General features: G+C 45.2%; 1 protein-coding gene across 6 annotated transcripts in view; it reads left to right on the top strand.

The window, feature by feature from the left end:
* Window positions 1-27335, top strand: part of Adgrf5 (adhesion G protein-coupled receptor F5) — a 131049-nt gene that overhangs the window by 64023 nt on the left and 39691 nt on the right. For all 6 annotated transcript variants that reach the window (XM_045156540.1, XM_045156539.1, XM_045156541.1 and 3 more), the window contains 8 exons: window positions 1805-1859; window positions 14980-15150; window positions 20378-20554; window positions 20678-20787; window positions 22360-22418; window positions 23236-23378; window positions 24056-24277; window positions 26649-26852. In XM_045156540.1, the coding sequence (XP_045012475.1) occupies window positions 1805-1859; window positions 14980-15150; window positions 20378-20554; window positions 20678-20787; window positions 22360-22418; window positions 23236-23378; window positions 24056-24277; window positions 26649-26852 (1141 nt within the window). The remainder of the gene's footprint in view (window positions 1-1804; window positions 1860-14979; window positions 15151-20377; window positions 20555-20677; window positions 20788-22359; window positions 22419-23235; window positions 23379-24055; window positions 24278-26648; window positions 26853-27335) is intronic.

Here is a 27335-nt window from a genome sequence, read left to right on the forward strand (position 1 = left end):
AGTTAAGGTGCTTGCCTATGAAGCCTAAAGACCTGAGCTCCATTCCCCAGTACCCATGTAAAGCCAGATGCACAAGGTGGCACATGCATCTGGAGTTTGTTTGCAGCAGCTAGAGGCCCTGGTGTGCCCATTTTCTATCTGCCTCTCTTTCTCTCACTTGAATGAATGAATGAATAAAAGCACACACAGCCGTAAATAGCTTCCATCTGTGACTTAGAAAGGGGATGGAGACCAGCCATGGGAACTATTTATTGAAAATTTATTAAAATGAACAAAGAGGGGAAGACAGAAAAGGAAGGAAATAATAACATTAGGCGAGAAGAGAGTGTCTCCATGAGAGAAGAGGACATCTCCTGCGAAACTCTTCCACGCCCACATAGACAAGGGAAGCTTTGGAGGCAGGTTATGTGAGTTTGAATCCTGACTCCCCCCAAAGGGGATGACCACAGGCAAGAGTCTTTGACTCCTGTCCCCTGTGTTTGCTTGCCAGTGAACTATGGCTAGTGACAGCCCCTCTGACTGCCTCAGGACAGAGTGTGGATGACATTTTAGGAATTGCCTGTGATCAATATGAACAAGCTAACTAGAAAATCAACATGTATAACAAAAATCATTTCCACCTGGGGTGACATTCAGAGGCATTTTGGGGCTCATAGGAAAGACCATTTGTCTGTGGACACAGTCATTTGGGAACACTTCAAAGAGACAGACAGGGCTCATCCACTGAGCTTTGGGGTGAGTTTGGAAAACTTGACACCCTCAGGAAAGTGTAAGGAAGGGCACGTTAAGTCAACTTTGTCACCAGCTACGGAGCTAGTGAGGTTTTTCCTTCTGCACAGTTGACCCATGTCAGAGGTCAGAGCTCCGTCAAAGCTGGATTTAGGTGGTCACTGGGCGATCAAACGGGTTGTCTGGCTTTGCAGGCAAGGGCGCTAACCGCTAAGCCAGCTCTCCAGCCCTCACACAGCTGGGGGAGCTTGGATTTTAACTTGACACCTGTGGTCTTTGCTAATAACCAATCAACGGTATAACAAAAACTTACACAGAACTTAGCATGTGCCATATTGTCATTCATTTAGATCTTGGAACTCCCCACGCTACTTAAAAGTGAGGTTCATTGAAGATCAGTGACTTCCCCAAGGTAACCCAGCTAGCAGGCAGCTTGACTAGAGCTTGCCACAGCAACCAGCCATAGAATCATCTAGGTACAGGGGTGCCCAGCCTTTTGTCATTGCAGCACAAAGTCATCACTTACACATGGGCTGTATTCATAGCCATCCTGGGATGTACGTAGCCCTCGAGTCATAGGTTGGACAGCCCGATAGGAGAAAATGGCCCAGGCAAACAGCCATAGCTACGTAGGCAGTGGTTTAACAGCCCTGTGCAACCTAAATGCAGCAGCTCACCAGGCTGATGGCTGGAAGATGTCACCAGACTGATCTAGCAGGTCATAGGCCTGACTCAAGGTTTCAGTCTTAAGCAGCGAATGTCAAGTTTAGAGCAGAATGATGAATATCCCTTGACAGCGTTCACACTACTGCCACACTGAGACACTCAGCAACAGTGAGTTCTTTTATCCCTGGATCTAGAGAGCAGTCTATTAAAAAAGTGCATATATATATATATATATATATATATATATATATATATACACACACATACATATCTTTTCCACCATCCTCTGGGCATACATGGTACTGACCCCAAATCTACATCTGAACCCTGTGATGAGGAGGGATGTGTGAGCAGAAAGCTACAGTGAGAACACTTATATCAACTGACAAGCTTCTAAACATTCTTTCAGATTCTCCATGAACCTGGACAGATGGGTGAAGAGTTTCTAAGGCAAAAACGAGCAGGTAGGTACACTCTACACTTCTTGCATGATGATCTACGTGAATATCTTATTTACTTATTTGAGAGAGTGCGAGAGAAAGAGGCAGACAGAGAAAGAGAGGAAGAGAGGGAGAAGGAGAGAGAATGGGCACGTCAGGTTCTCTAGCCACTAAAAACTTAACTCCGGACACATGCGCCACCTTGTGCATCGGGCTTTATGTGGGTACTGGATAATCGAACTTGGGTCCGTAGACTTTGCAGGCAAGTGCTTTAACCGTTGAGCCATCTCTGAAGCCCATTGGTTATGTACTTTATAAGTGCATCAAATGACATTCTCTATAAGCTACACTTACTTTCCTCCCACCTCCCTCCCTCCCTTCTCCCTTGCCTTCTCCCTTCGCTCTCTCTTGTGATACTCTGTATTGAACCTAGGGTCTCTTGGTTGCCAGGCAAATACTCTATCTCAAGTTATATCTCCAGCCCATTATTATTTGTTTATTTTTACACAGGATCTTATAGTTTCCCTGCTATGTCTTGACCTGTGATCCATGATCTTTCTTCCTCATTCTCCCAAGTAGCTTGGATTACAGGCCAGGTGGCAGCATTTGTTTTTAAAGTTTTTATTTTTATTTATTTATTTGCAAGCAAAGAGAGATACAGAGAAGAGAGTTAGACAGAAAGAATGATGCACCAGGGTCTCCAGTAAGCAAGCTCTAGACACATGTGCCACCTTGTTCATCTAGGCTTATGTGGGCCCTGGGAAATCGAACCCCGGTCATTAGGCTTTGCAGGCAAGTGCCTTAACCACAGAGTCATCTCTCTAGCTCCCAGGTGGCAACATTTTGAGTAAAATTACTTATTTATTTGAAAGTGAGAGAGGAGAATGGGCATGCCGGGTCCTCTTGCCACTGCACATAGATTCCACATGTATATATGTATATGCTACTTAGTGTATCTGGCTTTACACGGTACTGAATAATTGAACCAGGGCCATCAGGCTTTGCAACCAAATGCCTTTAACTGTTTGTTATCTCTCCAGCCTCAAGTAGCACCATTTTAAAACACAGTGATCCCCATAATTCAGTCTCTAGATTTATCAGGATGAAACAGTGTTAGTTTGATTGCTGAAAGTTTGTCCTTTTTCTACTTCAGCCAATGACGTTAGTGGACCAGAGCAATCCCGTACGATCTCTTTCCCCTCCCATCACCACCATCGCTCCTCGCAACACCAGAATCTCCCTCCTCCTCTCTCCTTAAGTGCTCTCTAGCAATAACAAAACACTGCTTCGTTTCCCTCCCAACCCAAGATTGCCAAAGACAGCAGGCTTGCTCTGAGGCCAGAAGACAAGTGTCTGTTTGAGCTCTTCTGAAGCAATGGCAGGACAGGGCTGGAAATGACAACATCACCCCGTTTTATCAAGAGCCTGGGATGCTCACTGGGAAGGTCTGGCATTCCTGGACTTCCTCCTCTCTTCCCTCTCCTCCCATCTCCTCCCTTCCTCCTTCCCTCTTAAACTACCCTCTTTCTTCTTTCTCCCTCCTCCTTTTCGATGTTCTCTTCAGGTTCCCCCCTTCACTTCCCAGTGGACCTCACTGGCTGTTCTCTGTCCTTCCTGGCAGCCAGTAGATGCTCTACAACAGACATCAGGATTCCCAGCTCATCCCAACAACCCTACAAATCCTTTGGTATCCTGTAACAGGCATAGATCCAGAGATGTGCCCATTTGTGGAAGACTTTTGCTATTGTTTAAAAATCAACCAGGCTTGGTGGAGCATGCCTTTAATCCCAGCATTCGGGAGGCAGAGGTAGGAGGATTGTTGTGAGTTTGAGGCCTGCCTGGCACTACATGGTGAATTCGAGGTCAGTCTGGGCTAGAGTGAAATCCTACCTCAAAATAAATAAATAAATAAATAAATAAATAAATAAATAAATAAATAAAAACTCTGTGTGGGTGAGTTCCACACAAGTTTTTCCTGGGCTCAGGCTGCCAGCTTCCTCGAGAGCAAGTGGTATGCCCACAGCTGTAAAAGTCATGCCCTCCTTCTCTCCTGAGCCTGGCTGGTCATGGCCCATGGCAGCTGTGTGAGAGGGTAACCCCAGATGAGTGAATCCTCACACATCTGAAAGACTGGACATTCCAAAAATTTTCCAGGCTGCCTTTCATTAAAACCAAACATGACAGTGACAGATCACCCCACAGACATGGTTCCCATTTATTCTACATGGTGCTCTGTGCTGGGCTGCTGGGCCGCTCCAGTCATTTGGGAAACTCTCATGAATCAACCTGACATCTGCAGAAGATGGATTGGCCCTGGGACATTCACAAAGTCATTGAAGTGAGAAGTGTCTATAGCATGTTTCAGGCCCTGGGTAACGGGAAGGCGAGTGGCTACAGGACCTTGACTCTCTAAGAAGTGGTGGAAGAAAGCCGTAGCACATTCCATCCAGCAGGACTCCATGCGGAGGCGCCCACGTCGTGCCGGGGGTCAGTTAAGGGCAGTGTCATGATGGTGTTGCCATCAGCTCCATGTTGCTTAGGCGAAACGTCCAACCAGACACAGTTTACAGGAGGCAAGGGGTTTATTTCAGGCTTACAAAATCCAGGGGAAGCTCCATCAATGGCAGAAGAAGCAAAGCAAACATCAACACGAAGTAATCTCAGCTGCTCTGAACACATTTAGTAGGGTTGGAGTGAAGAAAAACCAAAATTAATTAATTAAGGCTGGAGTGATGGCATAGCAGTTAAGATGTTTGCCTACGAAGCCAAAGAACCCAGGTTCGATTCCCCAGGACCCGCATAAGCCAGATGCACAAGGGACACATGTGTCTGGAGTTCATTTGCAGTAGTTAGAGGCCCTGGCGAGCCCATTCTCTCTCTGTTGCTCTCTCTGTCTGTCTCTCTTCTCTCTATCTCTCTCTGCTTGCAGATAAATAAAAATAATCAATCAGTTTACTTTGTTTTTAATTTATTTATTTGAGAGAGAGAGAGAAAAAATGGCAGAGAAAGTGAGAGAGAAAATGGCAGAGAGAGAGAGACAGAATAGGCCACCAAATTCTCTAGCCATCCAATGGTAAGATCCAATCAGAATAATGTTAATTTGTCTTGGCTTCCAGTAAACATCTGAACAGAATATAGTCAGTATATGTATTCTAACAAATATTTTTAAAATATTTTTTGTTCATTTATTTATTGATTTATTGAGCAACAGCACAGAGAGAAAGAGGCAGATGGAGAAAGAGAGAGAGAGAGAGAATGGGCGCGCCAGGGCCTCCAGGTACTGCAAACGAACTCCAGACACGTGTGCCCCCTTGTGCATCTGGCTAACATGGATCCTGGGAAATTAAGCCTCGTACCAGGGTCCTTAGGCTTCACAGGCAAGCACTTAACTGCTAAGCCATCTCTCCAGCCCAAATAATTTTTATTAAATACTTTATTTATTTATTTGAGATAGACGCACATAGAGAGACAGGGAGAGAGAAGGAGAGAGAGAAAGAGAATGGGTATACCAGGGCCTCTGGCCACTGCGAATGAACTCCAGACACATGTGCCACCTTGTACATCTGGTTTACTTGGGTACTAGGGAATTGAATCTAGATCCTCTGGCTTTGCAGGCAAGTGCCTCAACCAGTAAGCCATCTGTCCAGCTCCCATTTTATGTAGTCTAATCCCCATTGCTATTATTACTGGCTATGGCATAGCAGACACTTTGCTAGGTATTTTTACAGGCAATCCAAGCTCGTTAACAATAATCCTGTAGAGAACATTTTCACAGGTGGACAAAGTATGGCTTCTAGAGTCTAAAAGGGCCTCCCTGGCTCTGTCCCATGTCCTCACTTATATCTCAGAGTCACAGTGTGCTTCTGGTTTGTGCCCATGAGGTTCCATTTCATGACTCTTGAAGCCCGCAGTATGGAGTGAGAAGGGGTCTGTCCCATCTCCCCACGTGAAGAATATTCTAATTTTTTTACATTTTTTTATTAAGTAGAAATTTTGTATGGATGCATCATGTGTTGGTGCCATCATTTCTTTCCTCCCTGCCCCATTCCACTGAGGGCCCCCTCCTCAGTGGGATTGCTGGTACTCACCATGGGGTTGTTGGTTATGAGCTGTGAGAGCAGCAGTTAGTCATTGGGGGCTAATTGTGATGGTTTAGTCTTATGGGTAGCTAGTAGAATTCACAGAGAGAACTGGCACACCAGGACCTCCGTCCATTGCAGTCGAACTCCAGATGCATGCACTACCTTGGATTCATGTACAACCTTGCACACTTGCGTCACCTTGTGCTTATGTGAGATCTGGAGACTTGAACATGGGTCCTTAGGCTTTGCAGGCAAGTGCCCTAACTGCTAAGCCATCTCTCCAGCTCAGAATTCATTCTTCTCTCTCGACTGACTTCACGATGCAGTGTTTCATGTCATGTGATGTTAACCTTCCCCTCTCTCCACCCCTGCTGGGTGAGCTATAGCCTGGGATTCTGGCAAGTTCTCCCCTGTGTGACAAACCTTCCTACACTTAAAGGGAGAGCAGGATCCTTTGGCAATTTGTGCAAAACAGTGTCACAGTGTGACGTAGATGGGGCTGCCAGATTACCTTCTTCTTGAGGATATCAAGAAACATCAGAGCCAGATGTAGTGGCACATACCTTTAATACCAGCACTCAGGAGGCAGAGGTAGGAGGATCATTATGAGTTCAAGGCCACCCTGAAACTACATAGTGAATTCCAGGTCATCCTGGGCTAGAGTGAGACCCTACCTTGGGGAAAAAAAGAATTCAGAGAATAGTTATCTTTTTCATGCTTACTGGTATGGGCTCAAAGTGGGAGAAATGAGAGAAAAATCATACATAGTTTCCCGGTGTGGTGGCGCACACCTTTAATCTGAGTACTCCAGAGGCAGAGGTAGAAGGATCACTGTGAGTTTGAGGCCACCCTGAGACTACATAGTGAACTGCAGGTCAGTCTGGGCTAGAGTGAGACCGTACCTGGGAAAAACCAAAAACAATAATAACAACAAAAATCACATGTGGTGATTTTTTTCAACAGAAAGCCATGCCAGGCTCCGTCTCCTGGGCAGCAGGCTTCCTTGTTTGGCTGGTGGGTAATTCAGTGATGCATCCACTTTGACTCTGCCTCTGGGCAAATGGTAGTTCCCATCTGCGTTGCCAAGGAAGGTCTTACTGTTTGCTTAAACATCTGTGATTAAGACCCAGCCTCTTTCTAACTTGTCACAGTTTGTGGCCAACTTTCCAGAAATGTCTCTTTCAGATAAGTGCTGTGAGGCTGGCGGGAGAGGGAGGGGAGATCCTGAGTGACTGGTGGCTCCTGGGCTTGGGACAGACATTGTCTGACATGGCTGACACCTGGCTTCTGCTGCCTTCGGCTCAGGGCAGCGGTGAGCCAGCAAATCCAGACAGACGTCAAGGGCGGAAGGAGATGGAGGAAAAGAAAACAGGCAGCTGTCAGCAGCCAGATGGATGAGAGGTAGCAGAGGAGAGCAAAGGCCAGCTGAAACCCTTAGAAGTGGCAGCCAGGGGCGGGGCAAGAAGCGTCACTCTCCCAGGCTCTGAGGTCCTTGGAAGGCAAGAATTGACATTTCTTTCGTCCTTTTTTTTTTTTTTTTTTTTTTTTTTTTTTTTTGTGTGTGTGTGTGTGTGGTTTTTCGAGGTACAATCTCACTTTAGCACAGGCTGACCTGGAATTCTCAGGTGGCCTTAAACTCGTGGCATCCTCTTACCCCTGCCTCCTGAGCGCTGGGATTAAAGGTGTGTGCCACTACACCTGGTGGGATTGGCATTTTTTTTTTAATTTTTTTTTTAAATTTATTTATTTGAGAGCGACAGATACAGAGAGATAGAGGGAGAGAGAGAATGGGCGCGCCAGGGCTTCCAGCCTCTGCAAACGAACTCCAGACGCGTGAGCCCCCTTGTGCATCTGGCTAACGTGGGACCTGGGGAACCGAGCCTCGAACCGGGGTCCTTAGGCTTCACAGGCAAGCGCTTAACCGCTAAGCCATCTCTCCAGCCCTGGATTGGCATTTTTAAAATCAATCAATTAATTAATTAATTTGCAAGGAAAGAGAGAGAGAAAAAGAGAGGAGAGAATGTGTGTGCCAGGTCTCCAGCCCCTGCAAATGAGCTCGAGATGCAGGCACCACTTTGTGCTTCTGGCTTTACGTGGGTTCTGGGGTACTGAACTCTGGTCCTTAGGCTTGGCATGCAGGTGCCTTAAATGCTGAGCCATCTCTCCAGCTCTGGATTGGAATTTCCAACCTCAGGCTGTGGGTCTACCTGAGGGGAGCCAGAGGGAAGGTATGGGTCTACCCCCATGCCATGGGGCCGTGCTGATACCTGGGCAACTGGGTAACCTCCTTTTACTGCATCACTAAGTCCTTGATTCCGTCCTAGGATGTGAGCCCAAAGGAATGACCCAGAGCAGAAGTTGTCATCTGGTTTTTCTTTAATGAACCAAGAGCGCTGGGACTCACTCAGGGCCTCCTTGCTTTGTTTTAAATTTTTAATTGAGGTCGGGTCTCACTCTAGCCCAGGCTGACCTGGAATTCGCTATGGAGTCTCAGGCTGGCCTCGAACTCACAGAGATCATCCCACCTCTGCCTCCTGAGTGTGTGCCAGGGTTAAAGGCGTGCGACACCACGCCTATCTAGGGCCTCCAGGTTTGTGCTTCCAAGAGTTTCTTTCTGGTGACTTCCCGGTTTGCCTCCTGAGGTCTCTGCTAGCGGTTTAAAGCTTTAGAAACGTCTTTTTAAACCATTACGTGAAATAATGATAACAACACGCGCCCTTGTTGCCTCTGTCCTGCCCTTCCTTCTGTTTCCTTGCTTCCTTTACCTTCCCCCAAGGCGACTGCCCTCCCCCCTCCCTCCTCCTCCCCCAAAACGGGAATTGGGTGGGGGCAGGGGAAGGGACAGGGAGATGGCTCACTAAAATGTTCATTTTACAACTATTCCCTTGTGAAAAGAAGCTGGACAGAGTGGCCCAGCTGAAGAATGACACTTGCTGATGCCCTCTGGTCTTTCACACTCACCTGAACACACACACACACAAATTAAAAATGCGCACATTGTTTCCCTCCAGTCTAGGAGGGGAAGATCATGGAGACAGGACTTTGCTGTGTTCAAGACAGGATTCCCAGCCAGGTGTGGCGACACAATCACACTGTATAATTCCCGTACTTGGAAGACTGTTGCGAGAAGATTAGGAATTTGGGGGTGAGCCTGAGCTATATAGGGAACTCCAAGCCAGCCCAGACTACATACCAAGACCTTGTTGCAGAAAAAGGAGGAAGAGGAGGGAAGATGGAAACAAAGGAGGAGAGGAGGAAGACCTCTCCAGTCCCTCACAAGAGGGGTGATGATTGGCCTGAGCATGACTGATACTCTCTTAGCTGTGGAGTATGTGATGGACGGAGGATTTGAGCTGGAGAGATGGCTGAGCGGCGAAGGTGTTTGTCTGAGAAGTCTAAGGACCCAGGTTTGATTCCCCAGTACTTGCATAAACCAGATGCACAAGGTGGCCCATGTGTCCGGAGTTCATTTGCAGTGGCTAGAAGCCCTGGTGTGCCCATTCTCTCTCTCTCAAATAAATAAATAAAATATTTTTAAAATTTATTTATTTATTTATTTATTTATTTGAGAGCGACAGACACAGAGAGAAAGACAGATAGAGGAAGAGAGAGTGAATGGGCGCACGAGGGCTTCCAGCCTCTGCAAACGAACTCCAGACGCGTGCGCCCCCTTGTGCATCTGGCTAACGTGGGACCTGGGGAACCGAGCCTCGAACCGGGGTCCTTAGGCTTCACAGGCAAGCGCTTAACCGCTAAGCTATCTCTCCAGCCTAATAAAATATTTTTATAAGGAGGATTTTAGAAGTTAACGTTACGTGAACAGTTTAATGACTCTCATAATCTAAACCTTGCCAAAGTCACAGAATCCTTTCTTGGCTCTGTGGAAATTTATGTAGAACTACCTTGGCTTTAATTTAGAGGAATAATGAGATGGGTGATCACCAAGTACTTTTCTGGCACAGACTTGTTCTACTGTCACTTCTGAAAAGGGCACAGGGAGGTGGGTTCAGGACCAGAGAGGACCCTCAGGCAGGTGCTGATGTGCTGGGATCAGATCCCAGGATGCACTCATGCAGATGATGAAGTGGGTGATGTGGGATTGTTACTGACCTCACCCATCTGCAAATAAGCCTCTGTCCAGGAAATCCTGTTTACATTCATGGGTGGGGGAGGACAGACTGGCCTCCTTGAAGAGGACCCTGGAGCTAGTGAATTCTGCAGGGGAATAAACAATGCTGTATAACTTTTCAGGAAAAAAGAATGTTCTGGAAGGCAGACTTGTAAATACTATGTAAGCTACTTTCCTTGCAAATGTTCCCAGTGGGCAGCATCACATGCCCCGAGTTAGAATGGCACACATTGAGATTAACAGTCCTTCCAGGAAGCTTGTTTTCATCACAGAACACTGGAGAATCAAAAAGAAAACAGGAAACTTAAGGCAGTGTTGTAGTATCATGACAGGTTGAGATGCTGTTTTAGGTATTTTGTTTTGTTTTGTTTTGGTTTTTTGAGGTAGGGTTTCGCTCTATCCCAGGCTGACCTGGAATTTACTATGTATCTCAAGGTGGCCTTGAACTCACAGCGATCCTCCTACCTCTGCCTCCTGAGTGCTGGGATCAAAGCCGTGCACCAATCACACCTGGCTGAATTTAGGTTTTAAAAGTTATTTATTCTGCTTGCATGTAAACATCGTTATAAAGAAGAACTGATCTATAAAAATGAAAACTGAAAATATGTGCAATGACCTTTTTATAAAAAATAATTCAAGTTCTTTATGCAAGTAGGAATGATGCCAAAATGAAATAATTTCTCAACCGGGTTGCTGGGTAAAACCCATCTTCTAATGAGTGGATAATGAAGATGTGGTACATTTATACAATGGAGTTCTACTCAGCGGTAAAGAAAAATGAAGTTATGAAATTTGCAGAAAAATGGATGGACCTGGAAAGTATTATACTAAGTCAGGTAACCCAGGCCCAGAAAGCCAAGCGCCACATGTTCTCCCTCATATGGGGATCCTAGCTACAGATGACTGGGCTTCTGTGTGAGAATGAAAATACTTAGTAGCAGAGGCCAGTAAGTTGAAAAGGAGACATAAAGGGTGGAGAAAGGAAGGGAGGAGGATACTTAATAGGTTGATATTGTATATATGTAATTACAATGATTGTAATGGGGAGGTAATATGATTGAGAATGGAATTTCAAACGGGAAAGTGTGGGGGTGGGGAGGGAGGGAATTACCATGGGATATATTTTATAATCATGGAAAATGTTAATAAAAATTTAAAAAAAAAAAAAGTCTTACCCATAAAAAAAAAAAAAAACCCATCTTCTAAGACTAATGTTTACATCTGCAAGCAAATACACATTCCAACTTTTGGCAATATTTAATCACTGGTGTTTCCCATAATAAACTTAGTGCTTTACTTCAATAGTCCTTGGAATGTTTTTAAATTGTACAATGTTATGGGGAAAATATTTATACTTTTAAAAAATTAAACATGAGTCAGCTGGGCATGGTGGTGTATGCCTTTAATCCCAGCACTCGGGAGGCACAGGTAGGAGGATTGCTGTGAATTTGAGGCCAGTCTGAGACTACATGGTAAATTCCAGGTCAGCTTGGGCTAGAGTGAGACCCTACCTGGGAAAACTAAAAAAACAACAACAACAAAAAAAAAAAAAACAGACATGGAACTTTAATTGTTTAAAATTATTTTATTTATGTATTATTTGGGAGTGAGAAAGGGAGGAGAGAGAAGGAGATAAAGAGAATGGGTATACTAGGGCCTTCAGCCACTGCAAACAAACTCTAGATGTGTGTCCCCTCCTTTGCATCTGTCTTATATGGGTCATGGGGAATCAAACCTGGGTCTTCAGGCTTCATCAGCAAGCATCTTAATGGATAAGCCATCTCTCCAGCCTGGAATTTTAATTTTATACTGAAGCATATATCACGCTGTTAAGAGTTCATTCAAATTTTAAAGTAATAATTTTAGGAGCATTCAGTAGTATTTTCTCCTTTTAAAAATATTCTGCATGCATCTGCGTTTGTGGGGGGGGGGACTTTTTTTGTTTGTTTGTTTGTTTGAGGTAGGGTCTCACTCTAGCCCAGGCTGACCTGGAATTCACTAGGTAATCTCAGGGTGGCCTCGAACTCACAGCGATCCTCCTACCTCTGCCTCCCGAGTGCTGGGATTAAAGGTGTGCGCCACCACACCCAGCTGGATTGTTTTTTTCTTTGAATGTTCTTCAAGAACTTTTACTTGCGGCTATAGTTTGTGTTTCAGTGTATATTCCAATTGACAGTCTAGCGAAGACTGTCAAAGACTATCTTAGTAACAGAAAGGTGATGTTATGACCAGCCTCATGAGAAACGATTGGGTACATGTTCATTACAGAGTGAGTACCATGAGCAAGGAGTGAGAGAGAGAGGCAACAGGAAGAGGAGGAACTAGCTCCTTCCATCAGGAAGCTTCCAACTGGTGGCTAAGACATGATTCAATATGGGAAACTGGGGAACCATTCTAAGGTCTTATACCCATAGCCCGGCCTGTCCGAAGTGGGTGTCATTAGAATACATGTGGACACTTTAAGAGTCCCTTTTGGGGCTCTTTGTGGCAAAGTGGTTAAAGGCACTTGCTACAAAGCCTGATGGTTCTTGGGGAATTCCGTAGTGTCCACATAAAGTCAGATACACTAAGTGGTACATGTGTCAGGGTTTGTTTGCAACATCAGGAAAGGTCCTGACACATCCATACTCTATCTCCCTCTCAACTATATATATAATGTTTTTCGAGGTAAGGTCTCACTCTAGCCCAGGCTCACCTGGAATTCACTATATAGTCTTGGGGAAGCCTCTAACTCACAGTGATCTTCCTACTTCTGCCTTCCCAGTGCTGGGATCCAAGGTATGTGCCACCACACCCGTCCCCTATAATGTATATATTTTTTTAAAAAGAGTCCCTATGCTGCCCAGACTAAGCCGAGGCAACCTTGAATTATAACTTACTCTCAGTTTTTCTCTCTACTGAACCAACCTTATCCTTTCAAGAAATTGATTTGACAAGTGTGTGTCAGAGAACTTTAGCATGCCAGCAATCAATGTGAAAATCCCTTTTATTTCACTCTCCAAGTCACCAGCGTTTGCTGAGCACCATTTGTATTGCAGACACTCAGGACGCACAGTGATAACGAGGAGCGTTCAGCGGAGCGTATGTAGTTGAGAGCAAGGGGTGGAGGGGCCACTGATGACTTTCGGGTTTTCCAGTCACACACGCATGTCCGAGCCCTTAGAATGTGTGCAAGCCATCCTCAAGGTGCTAGAAAGACAGCAGCTCATTCCTATGAGCCAAGGTCATGGATTTTATCTACTGAATTGTCACATCCTCTCTACTAGGTCCCTTTACACTTCACTCTTCATAAGTGGTCTTCGGTGCCTTGGACTCTGAGGCTGAGGGTAGTAACTGGTGTTGAGTAGAAAAAAAATCTTCCTTTTCCCTGAAAAGCTAATTAGGAATTCTTATTATTTTGTGTGTGTGTGTGTGTGTGTGTATGTGTGTGGTTTTTCAAGGTAGGGTCTCGCTCTAGCCCAAGCTGTCCTGAAATTCACTATGGAGTTTCGAACTATGGGTGGCCTTGAACTCTCGGCGATCCTCCTACCTCTGCCTCCCGAGTGCTGGGATTAAAGGCGTGCGCCACCACACCCAGCCCAGGAATTCATTTCTTTATGAGACTGACACAGTGCCTACTGTGCTAAGGAGGCAGGTGACAAGCATTCATTTTTAAAAAAAAATATTTATTGCTGTGCGTGGCGGTGCACTCCTTTAATCCCAGCACTCGGGAGGCAGAGGTAGGAAGATCACCGTGAGTTCGAGGCCATCCTGAGACTCCATAGTGAATTCCAGGTCAGCCTGGGCTAGAGGGAGACCCTACCCTCGAAAAACCAAATATATATATATATAATATATATATTGGGGCTAGAGAGATGGCTCAACATTAAGGTGTTTACCTGCAAAGGCTAATAACCAGGGTTCTATTCCCCAGTACCCATGTAAAGACAGATGTGCAGAGTGGCATCTGTATCTGAAGTTCATTTGCAGTTGTTAGAGGTCTTGGCATACCCGTTCATATTATCTCTCTTTTTGCAGATAAATATTTAACATATCCATTCATTTATTTACTTACTTACTTAAGAGAGAGAGGAAGAGAGAGAGAGTGACAGGGAGAGACAGAGGCAGACAGAAAAAGAGTGTGTATGGATGTGCCCAGGGTTTCTTGCCACTGTGATGAACTCCAGATGCTTGTGCCACTTTGTGCATCTGGCTTTTCCTGGGTACCGGGAAATCCAACCAGGATGGTCGGGCTTTGCGATCAAGCACCTTTAGCCGCTGGGCCATCTCTCCAGCGCTCCATTTGACATTCTCACAGACTTCTGTGCAGCTGTGGCAAATGCCTGGTCGTGTCACAGCTTAGGGAAGGAAGGATTTATTTCAGCTTACTTTAAGGGGACAGAGGTCATCATGGTGGGGCAGTCATGGCCGCAGGAGCTCAAAGCAGCTGGGGCTCAGCTTGCTCCCCCTTCCTGCACAGTCAGAACCCCAGTTCATGGGATATGGACCTTGCTCACACTTAGGGTAGGTGCTCCCATCTGCACGTAATCTAGAAAATCCCTCACAGACATGCCTAAAGATTTGTCTCCAGGCTGGGAGAGATGGCTCAGTGGTTAAGGCACTTGTCCAAAGAGCCTAACGACCCGGGTTCAATTCCCCAGGAGCCCAGGTGCACCTAGTGGCGCTTGTGTCTGGAGTTCATTTGTAGCAGCTGGAGGCCCTGGTGCAAAAGTAAAAATATAGATTTGTTTCCATAGTGATTCTAAATCCTGCCACGTTGACAACTGAGATTAACCACTGCGTGTGCCTGGTAGCATGTATGTACCACTACATACTGGACTGCCTGAACTTTATTTATATATGTGTGTGTGTGTAAGTGTGCAAGCGTGTGACGTCCTCAGGAGCTCTCTCCCCCGTGGTACGTGCTCATAGCTTCCACCTGCTTTCATTTCAGCTGTGACCAGTGGACCTGTGGCGGAAGAGTTCACTGTGGACATCGAGATCAGTTTTGAAAATGTCTCCTTCCTGGAGTCCATCAAAGCTCACGTGAACAGCCTCCGTTTGCCAGTTCAAGGAAACAACACCGACCCTGTTACTGACATTTTGAGCGTGACAGTAACCACAGGTTAGTGAGATATGTATCACATGAGATGGATGACTGGGCACATGAGGGGAAAGGTGAACCGGATGCTTTCCGTGAGAGCTATTAGTACTTGGTAGGCAAGTGAAATGACATATATTCCTGTGTGACTTGATGGCTTCCCAGCAACCCCCACCCCCCATGAATCCCCTTGAGCAAATCTGGCAGTTAGAGAGTTGCCTTAATTGAAATGAGGGCCAATGGTTTGCTCTGGAGTCTGTATGATAGTTGTCATAAAGAGGCCCCAAGAGGTGATTGGGTCCTTCGTGACAAAATTCTCAGATCTTCTTCCCTTAGGGGTCCAGTCAGGAATAGTTCCGGACACTGAGAAGCAACAGGATCTTTTCTGTTGGTCATCAGGCAAAGAGCAAGGAACCAGGCACGTGCCCGGATCAGAAGCAGTGGCCAAGCAAAACGTCCCAAGTTATAGGTTGGACTTTCTGGTTACTGCCTTCCTCGCAAAGTCCTGTTACATCCCCTGTGTCGCAGGACACCATCCCTGGAGACTTGGCTTCCTGTGGGTGTTATGAGACGAGACTTCCTTTTGTCCAATAAGTTTTGCTTTGTAAACTCAAAGGCACTAACCAACCTTGGGTTTTATTATCCTAATGTACAGTCAAGAATAAAAGTTTTGCTGTTTTTTTTTTTCAACTTCTTTCTGAAATTCTCATATTATTAACAGTCCCCCCACAAGTCAGTCTGTTCATGTTAATATCTGATTCTGAATAGATGCCACTGGAATCTGGCATAGATCCCTCACTGTGCCCTTGGCAGGCCATTTCCAGTCAAATCCTGTGACTAGCATTAGCGCCTTGGAGGCACTAGGTTTCCAAATGGTGTCAATGTGCAGTGTGAGTTCCCAAAGACATTATGTACAAATGTCCTTCTCTCTAAAACATCTCACAAAAGTCACTGGAGCCACCTCAGGCAACAGCCTCTATATTTCCCCTCAACTCAGAATTGTCTGCCTTGGAAATTCTTTCTCCCTCCTATGAGAGACAATTGAGTGCTGGATACTTTTTTTTGACAATTTTGTTTTGCATCTCAATGTTTTTTATGAAAACCTATTATGTCTATGTGGTGCTAGTGAGAAAAGTTTATAAATAAGATATACTAATAAGTATCAAATCTATAAGTAGTTTATCATAAGTATCTTGTGACTGTTAGACATTTGAGCCTTGGATACACACACACACACACACACACACACGCACACACACATATATATATACATATACAAAATATATATACATATATTTTTTTGCTTGTGGGTGTGGTGTGTGAGAAGGTGTGTATGTGTGTTCACGTGCATGTGGGTGCATGTGTATATGCAGGTATGCATGTATAGGTAGTGTGTGGAGGCTAGAGGTTGAAATTGGGTGCCTTTCTAAAATCAATCTCCACCTTCTTTTTATTTTTTAAACATATTTTTAAAAATTTTGTTCATTTTTATTTATTTATTTGAGAGTGACAGAGAGAGAAAGAGGCAGACAGGAGAGAGAGAGAGAGAGAGAGAGAGAGAGAGAGAGAATGGGTGCGCCAGGGCTTCCAGCCACTGCAAACGAACTCCAGACGTGTGCGCCCCCTTGTGCATCTGGCTAACGTGGGTCCTGGAGAATCGAGCCTTGAACCAGGGTCCTTAGGCTTCACAGGCAAGCGCTTAACCGCTGAGCCATCTCTCTAGCTCTCCACCTTCTTTTTAGAGAATGTGTCTCTCACTGAGCCAATAGTTTGCTGGTACTGTCAGTCTAGCTAGCCAGCTTACACGGAGGGGCATCCACTTGACTGCACCTCTCCAGCACTGGGATTACAGACACATAGCACCACACCTGGTAATTACCTGCATTCTGGAGACCCAAACTCAAGACCTCACACTTATGTGACAAGTGCTTTATTCCCAGGACCATCTCATCTCCCCAGCTGCTGGAGTCAGCCCCTTGTGGCTGGGACAAATGTCTAACTAGAAGCAGCGTAGGGAGGAAGAGAGTTCTTCCAGGCTTACAAATTCTAGGGAGACACCATCCACGGCAGAAGAAGCTGGCTGCCTTCCACAGATCCAAGTACAGAAACACTTCCAAACAGAATGCAAATATGAACAGCCAGAGCTCCAAACTGCACTATACACAAATAGAAGGGCTCCACCCACTGGAGACTCAACTTGCAAACCCAATCTTAAGAAAACACCTGAGTCTATGGGGCCATGCATTGAAACCCCCACACCTGCCCAAAATTATATACATATATATGATTATAAAATTATATATATATATTTTTTGGTTTTTCAAGGTAGGGTTTCACTCTAGCCCAGGCTGACTGGAATTCACTATGGAGTCTCAGGGTGGCCTCAAACTCTCGGTGATCCTCCTACCTCTGCCTCCCGAGTGCTGGGATTAAAGGCGTGCGCCACCATGCCTGACCAAGATGATGTATTCTTAATAAGAACGCATTCAGCAAACTCTCTCTGATTGATTTCATTCTACTAGAGGTAACATGACTTCAAGGAGCTCCACTATGAACACCTCTTTAGAAGTGTGGATAAATAAGGTTTTTTTTTTTTTTTCTTTTAAATACAACTTCCTTGGCAAAGTTCGTTACCCTCTCAAGTAGACTGCTCCTACGCTTGAAGGAGCCCAGCCTTTCTGATCTCTAACCCTGATGTAGGTTTGAATAAATGAGTATTTTAACATGGCAGACAGGGCCTTGGGCTCACACACTTCAAGGCCAGCAAGGCCCAGGCAGGGAGAGCTGACCTCAGGGAAGAGGTGGATTAGGTGGGTGTGTAATTAAGGCTGTGCTCATTGACTATCCACAATGTCCAAAATCCCCATACTTTCACCATGCAGCTCTTTTCATGTTCTCATCTCCTCAAACTTCCAACAGCATACCTTAGGATACTTTACAGAAGGCAATTTCAGAGGCTGGAGAGATAGCTTAGTGGTTAAGATGCTTGCCTGCAAAGCTTCAGGGCCCAGGTTTGATTCCCAGAACCCACATAAGCCAGATGCACAAGGTGGTACATGCGTCTGGAGTTTGTTTGCAGCGGCTGGAGGCCTTGGCATGCCTCATGCCCATTTTTTTTCTCTCTCTCTCATAAAGAAGTAAATGAAAATAAATTATTTTTTTAAAGAAGGTAAGTCCATTAACTAAATATGTTTAATGCCAGACAATTTGAGTAAAACAGATAAACAATACCTGGAATATGGCAGGTGGCTTGGAGGTTATGACGCTAACTCCTACCCCCAGACCGTGTTTACATTGTGCCCAGGAGTCAAAATGCCTTTAAGAGCTAGGGAGAGGGCTCAGCGGATAAGAGGCTTACCGAGCAGACAGGAGGACCTGAGTTTGGACCCTCCAGCACTCACATAAAATGCCAGGGTGCCGGTGTGTGCCTGCAGTCCTAACGCTGGGGAGACAGGAGATCCCTAGGGCTTCTGGGCTAGTCTAGCTAGAATGGTGAGATCTAGGTTCAATGAGAGATCCTGTCTCAAAAACTAAGGTAGAGAGTAACAGAGGAAGACTCCTGGTATCATCCTCTGGCCTGCACACACTCATACACACATATATACACCTGCACACACACATGTGCACAGACATACATGCCCACACACATATGTACATGTACACACATGTTTCCCACAAACACATGCATACACATATACCCAAAGGGCCTTCAAACACTTTCTCTCATATCATTCCCCCTCCACCAAATAAATATCAACAATAAAAGATCAATTTAGGCGTGGTGGTGCACACCTGTAATTCCAAAACCCAGGAGGCAGAGGTAGGAGGATCACTGTGAGTTCAAGGCCACCCTAAGACTACATAGTGAGTTCCAGGTCAGCCTGGGATAGAGTGAGACCCACAAAAACAAAGAAACAGGCTGGAGAGATGGCTTAGTGGCTAAGGCGCATGCCTGCAAAGCCTAAGGACCTAGGTTCGATTCTCCAGGTCCCATGTAAGCCAGATGCTCCAGGTGGCACATGCATTTGGAGTTCGCTTGCAGTGGCTAGAGACCCTGATGTGCCCATTTTTTTCTCTCTCTCTCTTTCTCCCTCTCTCTGTCTCAAATAAATAAGTAAATAAATAATTTAAAAAAAGAAACAAACAGAACAAATGCCACTGTGTGTTAATGTCCTAAATAAGATCCAAGTCCATCTGGGTGGTTCTCATTGGCCTTGAACTGTAAAGGGCCTAGATTTACCTGCGCTGTTTGTTTGTGCTATTGCTACTACGTTAGTCATCACCCCAAGCCTCTGCATTGTAACACAATAGGCATGTGTGTTATCTTGTAGTTCCTGAGAGCCAGGCATCTAGCTTAGCTACATTCAAAGTCTTTCATCTGAAGGCTTTACTGGGACTAGAAAATTCACTTCTAAGACCATCCAGGTGGCTGTTGGCAGGCTGCAGTCCCTTACCAGGTATTGACAAGATACCTCAGTTCCTTACTATGTGGGTCTGTCTATGAAAACATGCAGCCGATGTCGCCAGAAGAGGAGAGAGAAATGGGAAAGGAAGACAGAGACTGGGGGAAGAGAGAGAGATTGAGAAGGGACAGTAAATCAAAGGGGGAAGCTACAGTCATGCCATCACTTTGACCATATTCTATTGGTCATACAGCACAATCCTAGTATCACAGAAGGGGCCAGTACAGGGCTGGAGCGATGGTTCAGTGGTTAAGGCACTTGCCTACAAAGCCTAATAACTGGGTTTTGATTCCCCAGTACCCATGTAAAGCCAGATGCACAAAGTGGTACATGCATCTGGAGTTTGTTTGCTATGGCTACAGGTCCTGCTGTGCCCATTCTCTTTCTTTTTCTCTTTCCTTCCCTTCTTCCTTGCAAATAAGCAAGCAAACAAACAAATAAAATATTTTTTGAACACCTCTACAAAAACTGCTGGTCTCTAGAGGTAGAGATGTTTTGGCTACCTCATATTCACCATCCAGAAATGTGTTCATCATCACAGTCACCTAGTGGATACAAAGATGACTCAGCAAGAGTCACCAGGCACTCCTAATCACAGCAGCCTTCTTTGAGATAGCCACGCCTAAGGCCCTGTGATGTACGTGTAGCTCCATAAATATCATGCAGTCCCACTGGAGCTTTCCAGAAGGGCCGTGTGGAGTTGAGCTAGTGTTCCTACAAGTCTCACAGTCTGGGAGTGCCAGGGTGGTAACCATCGTCTCTCTCCTTACCCTTCCGGTGGATGGCAGTCTGCAGACCTTCTGGAAATGAAGTCTTGTGCTCCTGCGAGACAGGTTATGTGTGGCCTCGGGACAGGTGCCTCCACAGTGTCACGTGTCAAGAGCTTGACAACTCCTTCTCAGGGCACTACTGTAATTGTCTAAAAGGACTTCCTTCCAAGGGACCTTTCTGCCAGCTCCCAGAAGGTACGTAACTAGTCTTTAAAGGTGGGTGGAGTGGTTTATCCAACCTTAGCTCCAGCATATATGTTTCTGTCTGCGTTCAGACTCTCCGTGAGCTTCTGAAATCGTCCCCCTGTGTCTTTTCAGGATATGTTACCCTGAAGATAAAAGTCCGACTGAATGTGGGATTTCAAGCGGATCTTAAGAACACATCCTCTGCCCTCTATAAGTCCTACAAGACTGACTTGGAACGAGCGGTAGGTTTTGCCTCCTGCAGCGTCTTAACTACTGACCTGCTTAGGTTGACCTGAGTCTGTCTCATTCACAGCGGACAGTTAGCCTAGGTGTGTGAATGTGACTTTGAGTTCTAAGTCCCCACCTGGAATAGAGACTTGATTAAGCAATGTACAGAGAGCTTTGACATTGCCTTGGGCTATAAGTGGAGATTCTTCCTGGTATAAAAATGGTTCTTGGAAGATTTGGTGATATTGAGTCACCAAAATCTATTCAAAGGCTCATAACCTGGCCCAGAAGTACCAGGTGTTTCATGTCTGTCCTTATTCATAAATCACGTGGATTAAAAACTCTATCATCTTTTAAAAAAATATTTTTATTTATTTATTTAAGAGAGACAGAGGCAGGTATATAGAGAGTGGGCATGCCAGGGCCTCCAGCCACTGCAAACGAACTCCAGACATATGTGCCACCTTGCATATCTGGCTTTATGTGGGTACTGGGGAATTGAACCTGGGTCCTTTGGCTTTACGTTGACTAGATGAAAATAGAGAATACTGCATGAGTGTTAATACTTTCACTCTTCTTCCTTCCTTCTCTCCTTCACCTAGGGTCTGATACCTTGATTTAGATTTATGCTTCTCCATCTTTTAAAAATATTTTATTTTTTGCCGGGCATGGTGGCACACGCCTTTAATCCTAGCACTTGGGAGGCAGAGGTAGGAGGATAGCCATGAGTTTGAGGACACCCTGAGACTCCATAGTGAATTCCAGGTCACCCTGGGTTATAGCAAGACCCTACCTCGAAAACCAAAAAAAAAAAAAAAAAAAATTAATTTTTTTTTTGACTTAAGAGTGAGATGATAGATAGATAGGTAGGTAGGTAGGTAGATAGATAGATGATAGATAGATAGATGAGAGAATGGGTGCACCAGGGTCTCTAGCCACTGCAAATGAACTCCAGATTCATGTGCCACCTTGTCACGTGGCTACTGGGCAATCAAACTCTGGTCCTTAGGCTTTACAGGCAAGCACCTGAACCACTGAGCCATCTCTCTAGCCCCACTATTTTTGTTTTGAAAGATATTATGGAAATATTTACCTTTTGATAATGTTATACATGCATAAGATGTATTTTGATCATATTTACCCATCATTGCATACCAGACCTCTTCCCAGCTCATCCTTCTTCCACGTTCATGTGTGTGTATGTGTGTGTGTGTGTGTGTGTGTGTGTGTGTGTGCGCGTGCACATGCGCACTCCTGAGTTTAATTAGGGTTGTTTACATGGCCATGGGTGAGGTGTTATTTATGGGACCATAGGCAATTTACCTGTGGCTACACCACTGAGAAAAATGTCTCCCCTTTTCCCAGCAAGTATTAACCGCAATAGCTCCTAACCACAATAGCTCCTCAGGGAGGGGAGGGGCATCTCAAGGCTTCCCCTCCATCATCCTTGATGGAGTGTTAACAGGCTTGGTCTTATTCGAATCTAGTGCAGGTAACCACAGTGCACTGTGTTGTTATTGGTGTTGTTTTTTTGGTATTTCTTACCAGTCTCTGATACACGTCACTTGCCTTACCTTATTTTCCAGTTCCAAAAGGGTTACAGCATTTTACCAGGATTCAAATCGGTGACTGTCACGCAGTTCACGTAAGAAGGCTACCATTTATTCATTTTTCCTTTGAGGGCAGAGACCAACACATCAGGGAAGGGAAGCAACCATGAGCGGGGTGTCCTATGGGGTGCTCAGCAGGAACTGTTGGAGAGAGGTGAAGGCCAGTGCCAGTCTACGGTGTTTAAGAGCAAAGGAGACGGTGGAGGAGTTTCTGCCCTTCCTACATGAACCTATTTAGAAAGGAGCTAAAACAAAAGGTGTTGATTTTATACATTCAATAGTTTCAAAACTAAAGGTATAAGTGTGTAGTGCAGAGAATTGGAAATGTCAGAGTGAAATCCTAACGATGTCTTTATACTAGAAAATTCTGCCAACAAGTAAGGACCACAGGGTTTCCTGCTAACGTGTGAATGACTCTCCTTAGAGCTGGGGACCCTAGCAGGCCTGAGTGGGTTCCCATATTATTTCAAAGGCTTGGTTGCCAGTGTTAAAAATCAGGAATCTGAATAGAAATACCCAGGATCTAGGGTTCATTCAACATTAGTGTGCGACCCTGGGCCGGTGTGGCTCTGTGACATCAGTCAGCACGTCCTGCACTGCGCCTCTAGGACCAGCTTGCATGATGCAGTTACTGGTCCCCTTCTGGCCCTTTCCTCCTTTATTCTTCTGTCTACAGACATCTGGATGTCTAAGTCCCGCCTCGGCCTCTCAGCTAGAGCTATAATTCAGGCTTATCTTAGTGAGTCCCTGCGAAGCCAAGCGCCCAGCCAGCTCTCGCTGTTTCCTTTGCCCAGGGATCTAGACTCTCATGGGTCACTTACTGCTTTACTGAGCTGAGCGGTCTCTGTCTAGCCAGGGCAGTGTGGTCGTGGACTATGAGCTGCAGGTGACATCGCCACAACCCGGATCAATTCATAGAGCCAATCAGAAGGTCCTGCAGCACCTTAACCAGACCTATAGGATGGACTACAACTCTTTTCAAGGGGTGTCTAACAGTAAGTGGAGACGTGCTTCATCCCCCACCACCCCCTGCTCATTTGATTTCAGGATAGTGGTGATATTGATGGAACCCAGGGGGATCCTCTTGTGATGTCACTTGTGGAGGGTTACAGAGGGGCATCCAGAAGCCTTACGACCCTCTCAGTGTCCCCCAACCCAGGGAGTGCAAGGTCGTTTACAAGAGGGCCCCAGGACCAACTGGGGGTGTGAATTTTTTATGTTCACACATCCAAAACATTCCAGAAATTACGAGTAACGCTGAGGTAGAGGTGGGCATGTTTACTAAATAGGGGGCCGTTGCTGTTTTAGAGGCATGGATCTCAGAATGCCTACCCACCTCTGACTGCTCGTCTTACAAGGATCAGTCTGCACTTTACGGTCCCACCCCAAAGGGGGTGTTGATGCATGGGGAAGTTTACGAACCAATGTTTCCAATCACTGACTTCCTTCTCCATTTTACAAGCGGGGCTCAGACTTGGCCTCTGATGTGTCGGTAGATCGTGGACTCCTCATTACCTGCAAGGTAGTAAAGGGAGCCAGCGGGGCAAGCTGTGGGAAGCAGATGTTGAGGAGGGCTCCCAGGACCCCCTGTAGAAGCAGTGCCCGGGGAGCAGATGGCATCGACTTCATTCATGGGCTCTCGGATCCTAATAGCTTTCCTGTGGATTTCCAGATGAGACTAAGTTCACGGTCATACCAGAAGTCATCTTCGAAGGAGACACGGTGACTCTGGAGTGTGAAAATGAAATTCTGTCCTCCAACGTGTCTTGGTATTATGGGGAGAAGCGCTCAGACATCCAGAACAGCAACCGATTCTCAATTTACACCACAGTGCTGAACAACATGAGCTCAGTATCCCGCCTCACCATTTACAACTTCACTCAACATGACGCTGGTGGGTTTCTGCCCTGGGATCTGTGGGAGGAATTGAGTGGAGCACTCAGACACATCACTTGCTTCAAAAGGAGCCTCCTGGCTTATCTTTCAACATGGAAAATTCATCCCTCAGGAATCATTTTTAAAATGTGCTTATTTCATATATACATATATTTGTTTTTTTGGTCTCACTCTAGCTCAGGCTGACCTGTAATTCACTCTGTAGTCTCAGGGTGGCCTCGAACTCATGGTGATCCTCCTACCTCGGCCTCCCGATTGCTGGAATTAAAGGCATGCACCAACGTGCCTGGCTTATTTCGTATTTTTTATTTAGTAAGCAGTACCACTTTATTAATTAAATTTTAGTGAAGTTATCAAAGATAGCTTGTTGATATAAAGTTGATATATGGCACGCTGCACATATTTTAAGTCTGCAGCTCCTTAAGTTTTGACGTGTGTTCTTGTGACAGCTAAAAACAAGGTGGTAAATGTATCCCTCCTCAAATTTTCTTGTTATTCATGGGAATCCCCCTCTTTCGCCTTTCTCCACCCACCTGCCTACTCTAAGCAACTACAAAAAATGTAACTTTTAATTATCTAGAAATTAGTGATGAACCTGTCACATTCTAGAATTTAATAATTCTCCTTTAAGCTATATGTCAATATGGCCATCTCTTTTTCTTTGTGCAAAGGCTGTTGACACTGGAGTCCAATTATACCATTATTCACTCTGATTTAAATTGGTGGCCAGAGTTGGCCATGAGCTTCTAATTCTCCAAGGATCGTCCATTTTTCTTTTTTGTTCCTTTCACTCTGGTGCCTATTTCTTACTAGCAAAATCCCCAAGAGTGTTGACATTAGGTCCTCTGTCTACTTTTAACCCCAGGACTTGACATCAGACATACTTGCGTGGATTAGCACGCAAATGTTCCTTTATTGACACTTGAGCCAAGTCTCAGATGTCCTGCAAAGGATGCCACGGGAGCCATGGCTGTTACTCACAGAGTATCAGCGTTCCAAGTGGAATTTTTAACTCACTTTGCACTTGCCTTAGAGCTAATCCCAGAAATATGTGCATTTCATGTATCTATATATATGTTGTCTTAATATATCCTATGCTGTACTGTTTTGCTTAAAAAGTAAATGTGTAGCCATATTTTAAAAAAATTATCTTATTTGAGAGTGTGAGAGAAACTGGCAGGTAGAGAAAGGGCATGCCAGGGCCTTCAGCTGCTGCAAACATACGCATGCACCACCTTGTACATCTGGCTTTCATGGGTCCTGGGGAATTGGACCTGGGTCCGTTGGCTTTGCAGGCAAGTTCCTGAACCATGAAGCCATATCTCCAGCCTGCCATATATATATTATATATTGTTTTTTTCTCTGAGCCTCTGCATATAGTACAGGCAGAAATCTTTTCTAATTCCTTCTTGTCATCTCTTTAGATAGAATAAGTCCATGTTCCTTTCACATATAAACTTCTTTGATGACTAGCTTTTATTTGTTTCATTTTAAATATATGTATGCATTTATTTACTTGTAAGCAGAGATAAAATAAGAGAGAGAAGGGGGGATGGAGGAAGAGAGGGAGGAGAGAGAGAGAAAGAAAGAGAGAGGGTATGGGCACATTCAGGGCCTCTTTACACAACATATTAACTCCAAGTGCATGCATCACTTGTGTATATGGCTTCATGTGTGTCCTGTGGAATCAAACTTAGGCTGGTTGGCTTTGAACAAGCAAGCACCTTGAACCACTGAGCCATCTCCTAGCCCTGATGATGAGCTTTTAGAAACAATTCCCAGATGTCCTCTCTTTAAGCTCCCTACTTAATTACCTACCAACCAAATGTTTTACCTAAAACCTTGCCAGTAGATAGATAGATCTTCCCTGAAGTATACTCACTTTAAGTTCTTTAACTAGTCACCTGCTGCTTGAACTTTTTCCCTACAACCTTGAAAGTGAGCACATGTTCTTTCTCTAATAAAAAGATAAGTGGGCTGGAGAGATGGCTTTGCGGTTAAGCGCTTGCCTGTGAAGCCTAAGGACCCCGGTTCGAGGCTCGGTTCCCCAGGTCCCACGTTAGCCAGATGCACAAGGGGGTGCACGCGTCTGGAGTTCGTTTGCAGAGGCTGGAAGCCCTGGCGCGCCCATTCTCTCTCTCTCCCTCTATCTGTTTTCTCTCTGTGTCTGTCGCTCTCAAATAAATAAATAAATAATTTAAAAAAAAAAAAGATAAGCGATCCTCTGGGCTGTGTGAATCTCCACCCTGTAAAGCAGCTCAGAGACAGCTTTGCTTGTTTGAGGGATCTCTCTCTTTTTTTATGACTTCATTGATCTAGGGACAGACAGGTCTGTGATAATAATTAATATTTCTATATATTTTTGGCAGGTGAATATGCTTGCAAACTGATACTGGATATTTTTGAGTATGGGGCTGCCAAAAAGATAGAGGTGACGCCCATTCGAATTTTAGCCAAGGATGAAAGGAAAGTGGTGTGTGACAACAACCCCATATCACTGAATTGCTGCAGCGAGAACGTCGCAAACTGGAGCAGAGTTGAATGGAAGCAGGAAGGGAAAATAAGCATTCTAGGTAAGAACGGAAGATAAGACCTTTTCGCACACAGGCCTGCGCTTGTCTCTTGGCCAAGGACAAATGGAAGAGATGATGGGAGGAGGGGGAATGTTAGGCGGCTCTTCATTCTGAACTTCAACCTCTGAAACGGCATTAGGTTTGATGACAGCTCTGGTGTAGCCGCTCTACAAAAGTCCCCAAATAAAATGCGTGCAGGCATCAGGCGTGGGTTGTTTAGTATTATTCATGAGTATAAACTTGGGACTGGGGGAGCTGCAGGTCAGATCTCACCAAAAGTAAAAGCAAGTGTGATTAGAAAATGGCACAAAGCAGCCGAGAGATAGATAGTTCTACAAAGAAGTATCAAACTCCTCAAAGGAGAGGACACAATCCTAGCGACTTAGGTCCATGGCATTCCCCCACTTACAGGAAACAAGCTTGTCCTCTCTACCTCTCTCTCCTTTCCATCTGCAGGAAAGAGGTTAAAAATGTGATCACTAC

The sequence above is a fragment of the Jaculus jaculus genome, chromosome 8, assembly GCF_020740685.1.
Source record: "Jaculus jaculus isolate mJacJac1 chromosome 8, mJacJac1.mat.Y.cur, whole genome shotgun sequence".
Taxonomy (NCBI): Eukaryota; Metazoa; Chordata; class Mammalia; order Rodentia; family Dipodidae; genus Jaculus; species Jaculus jaculus.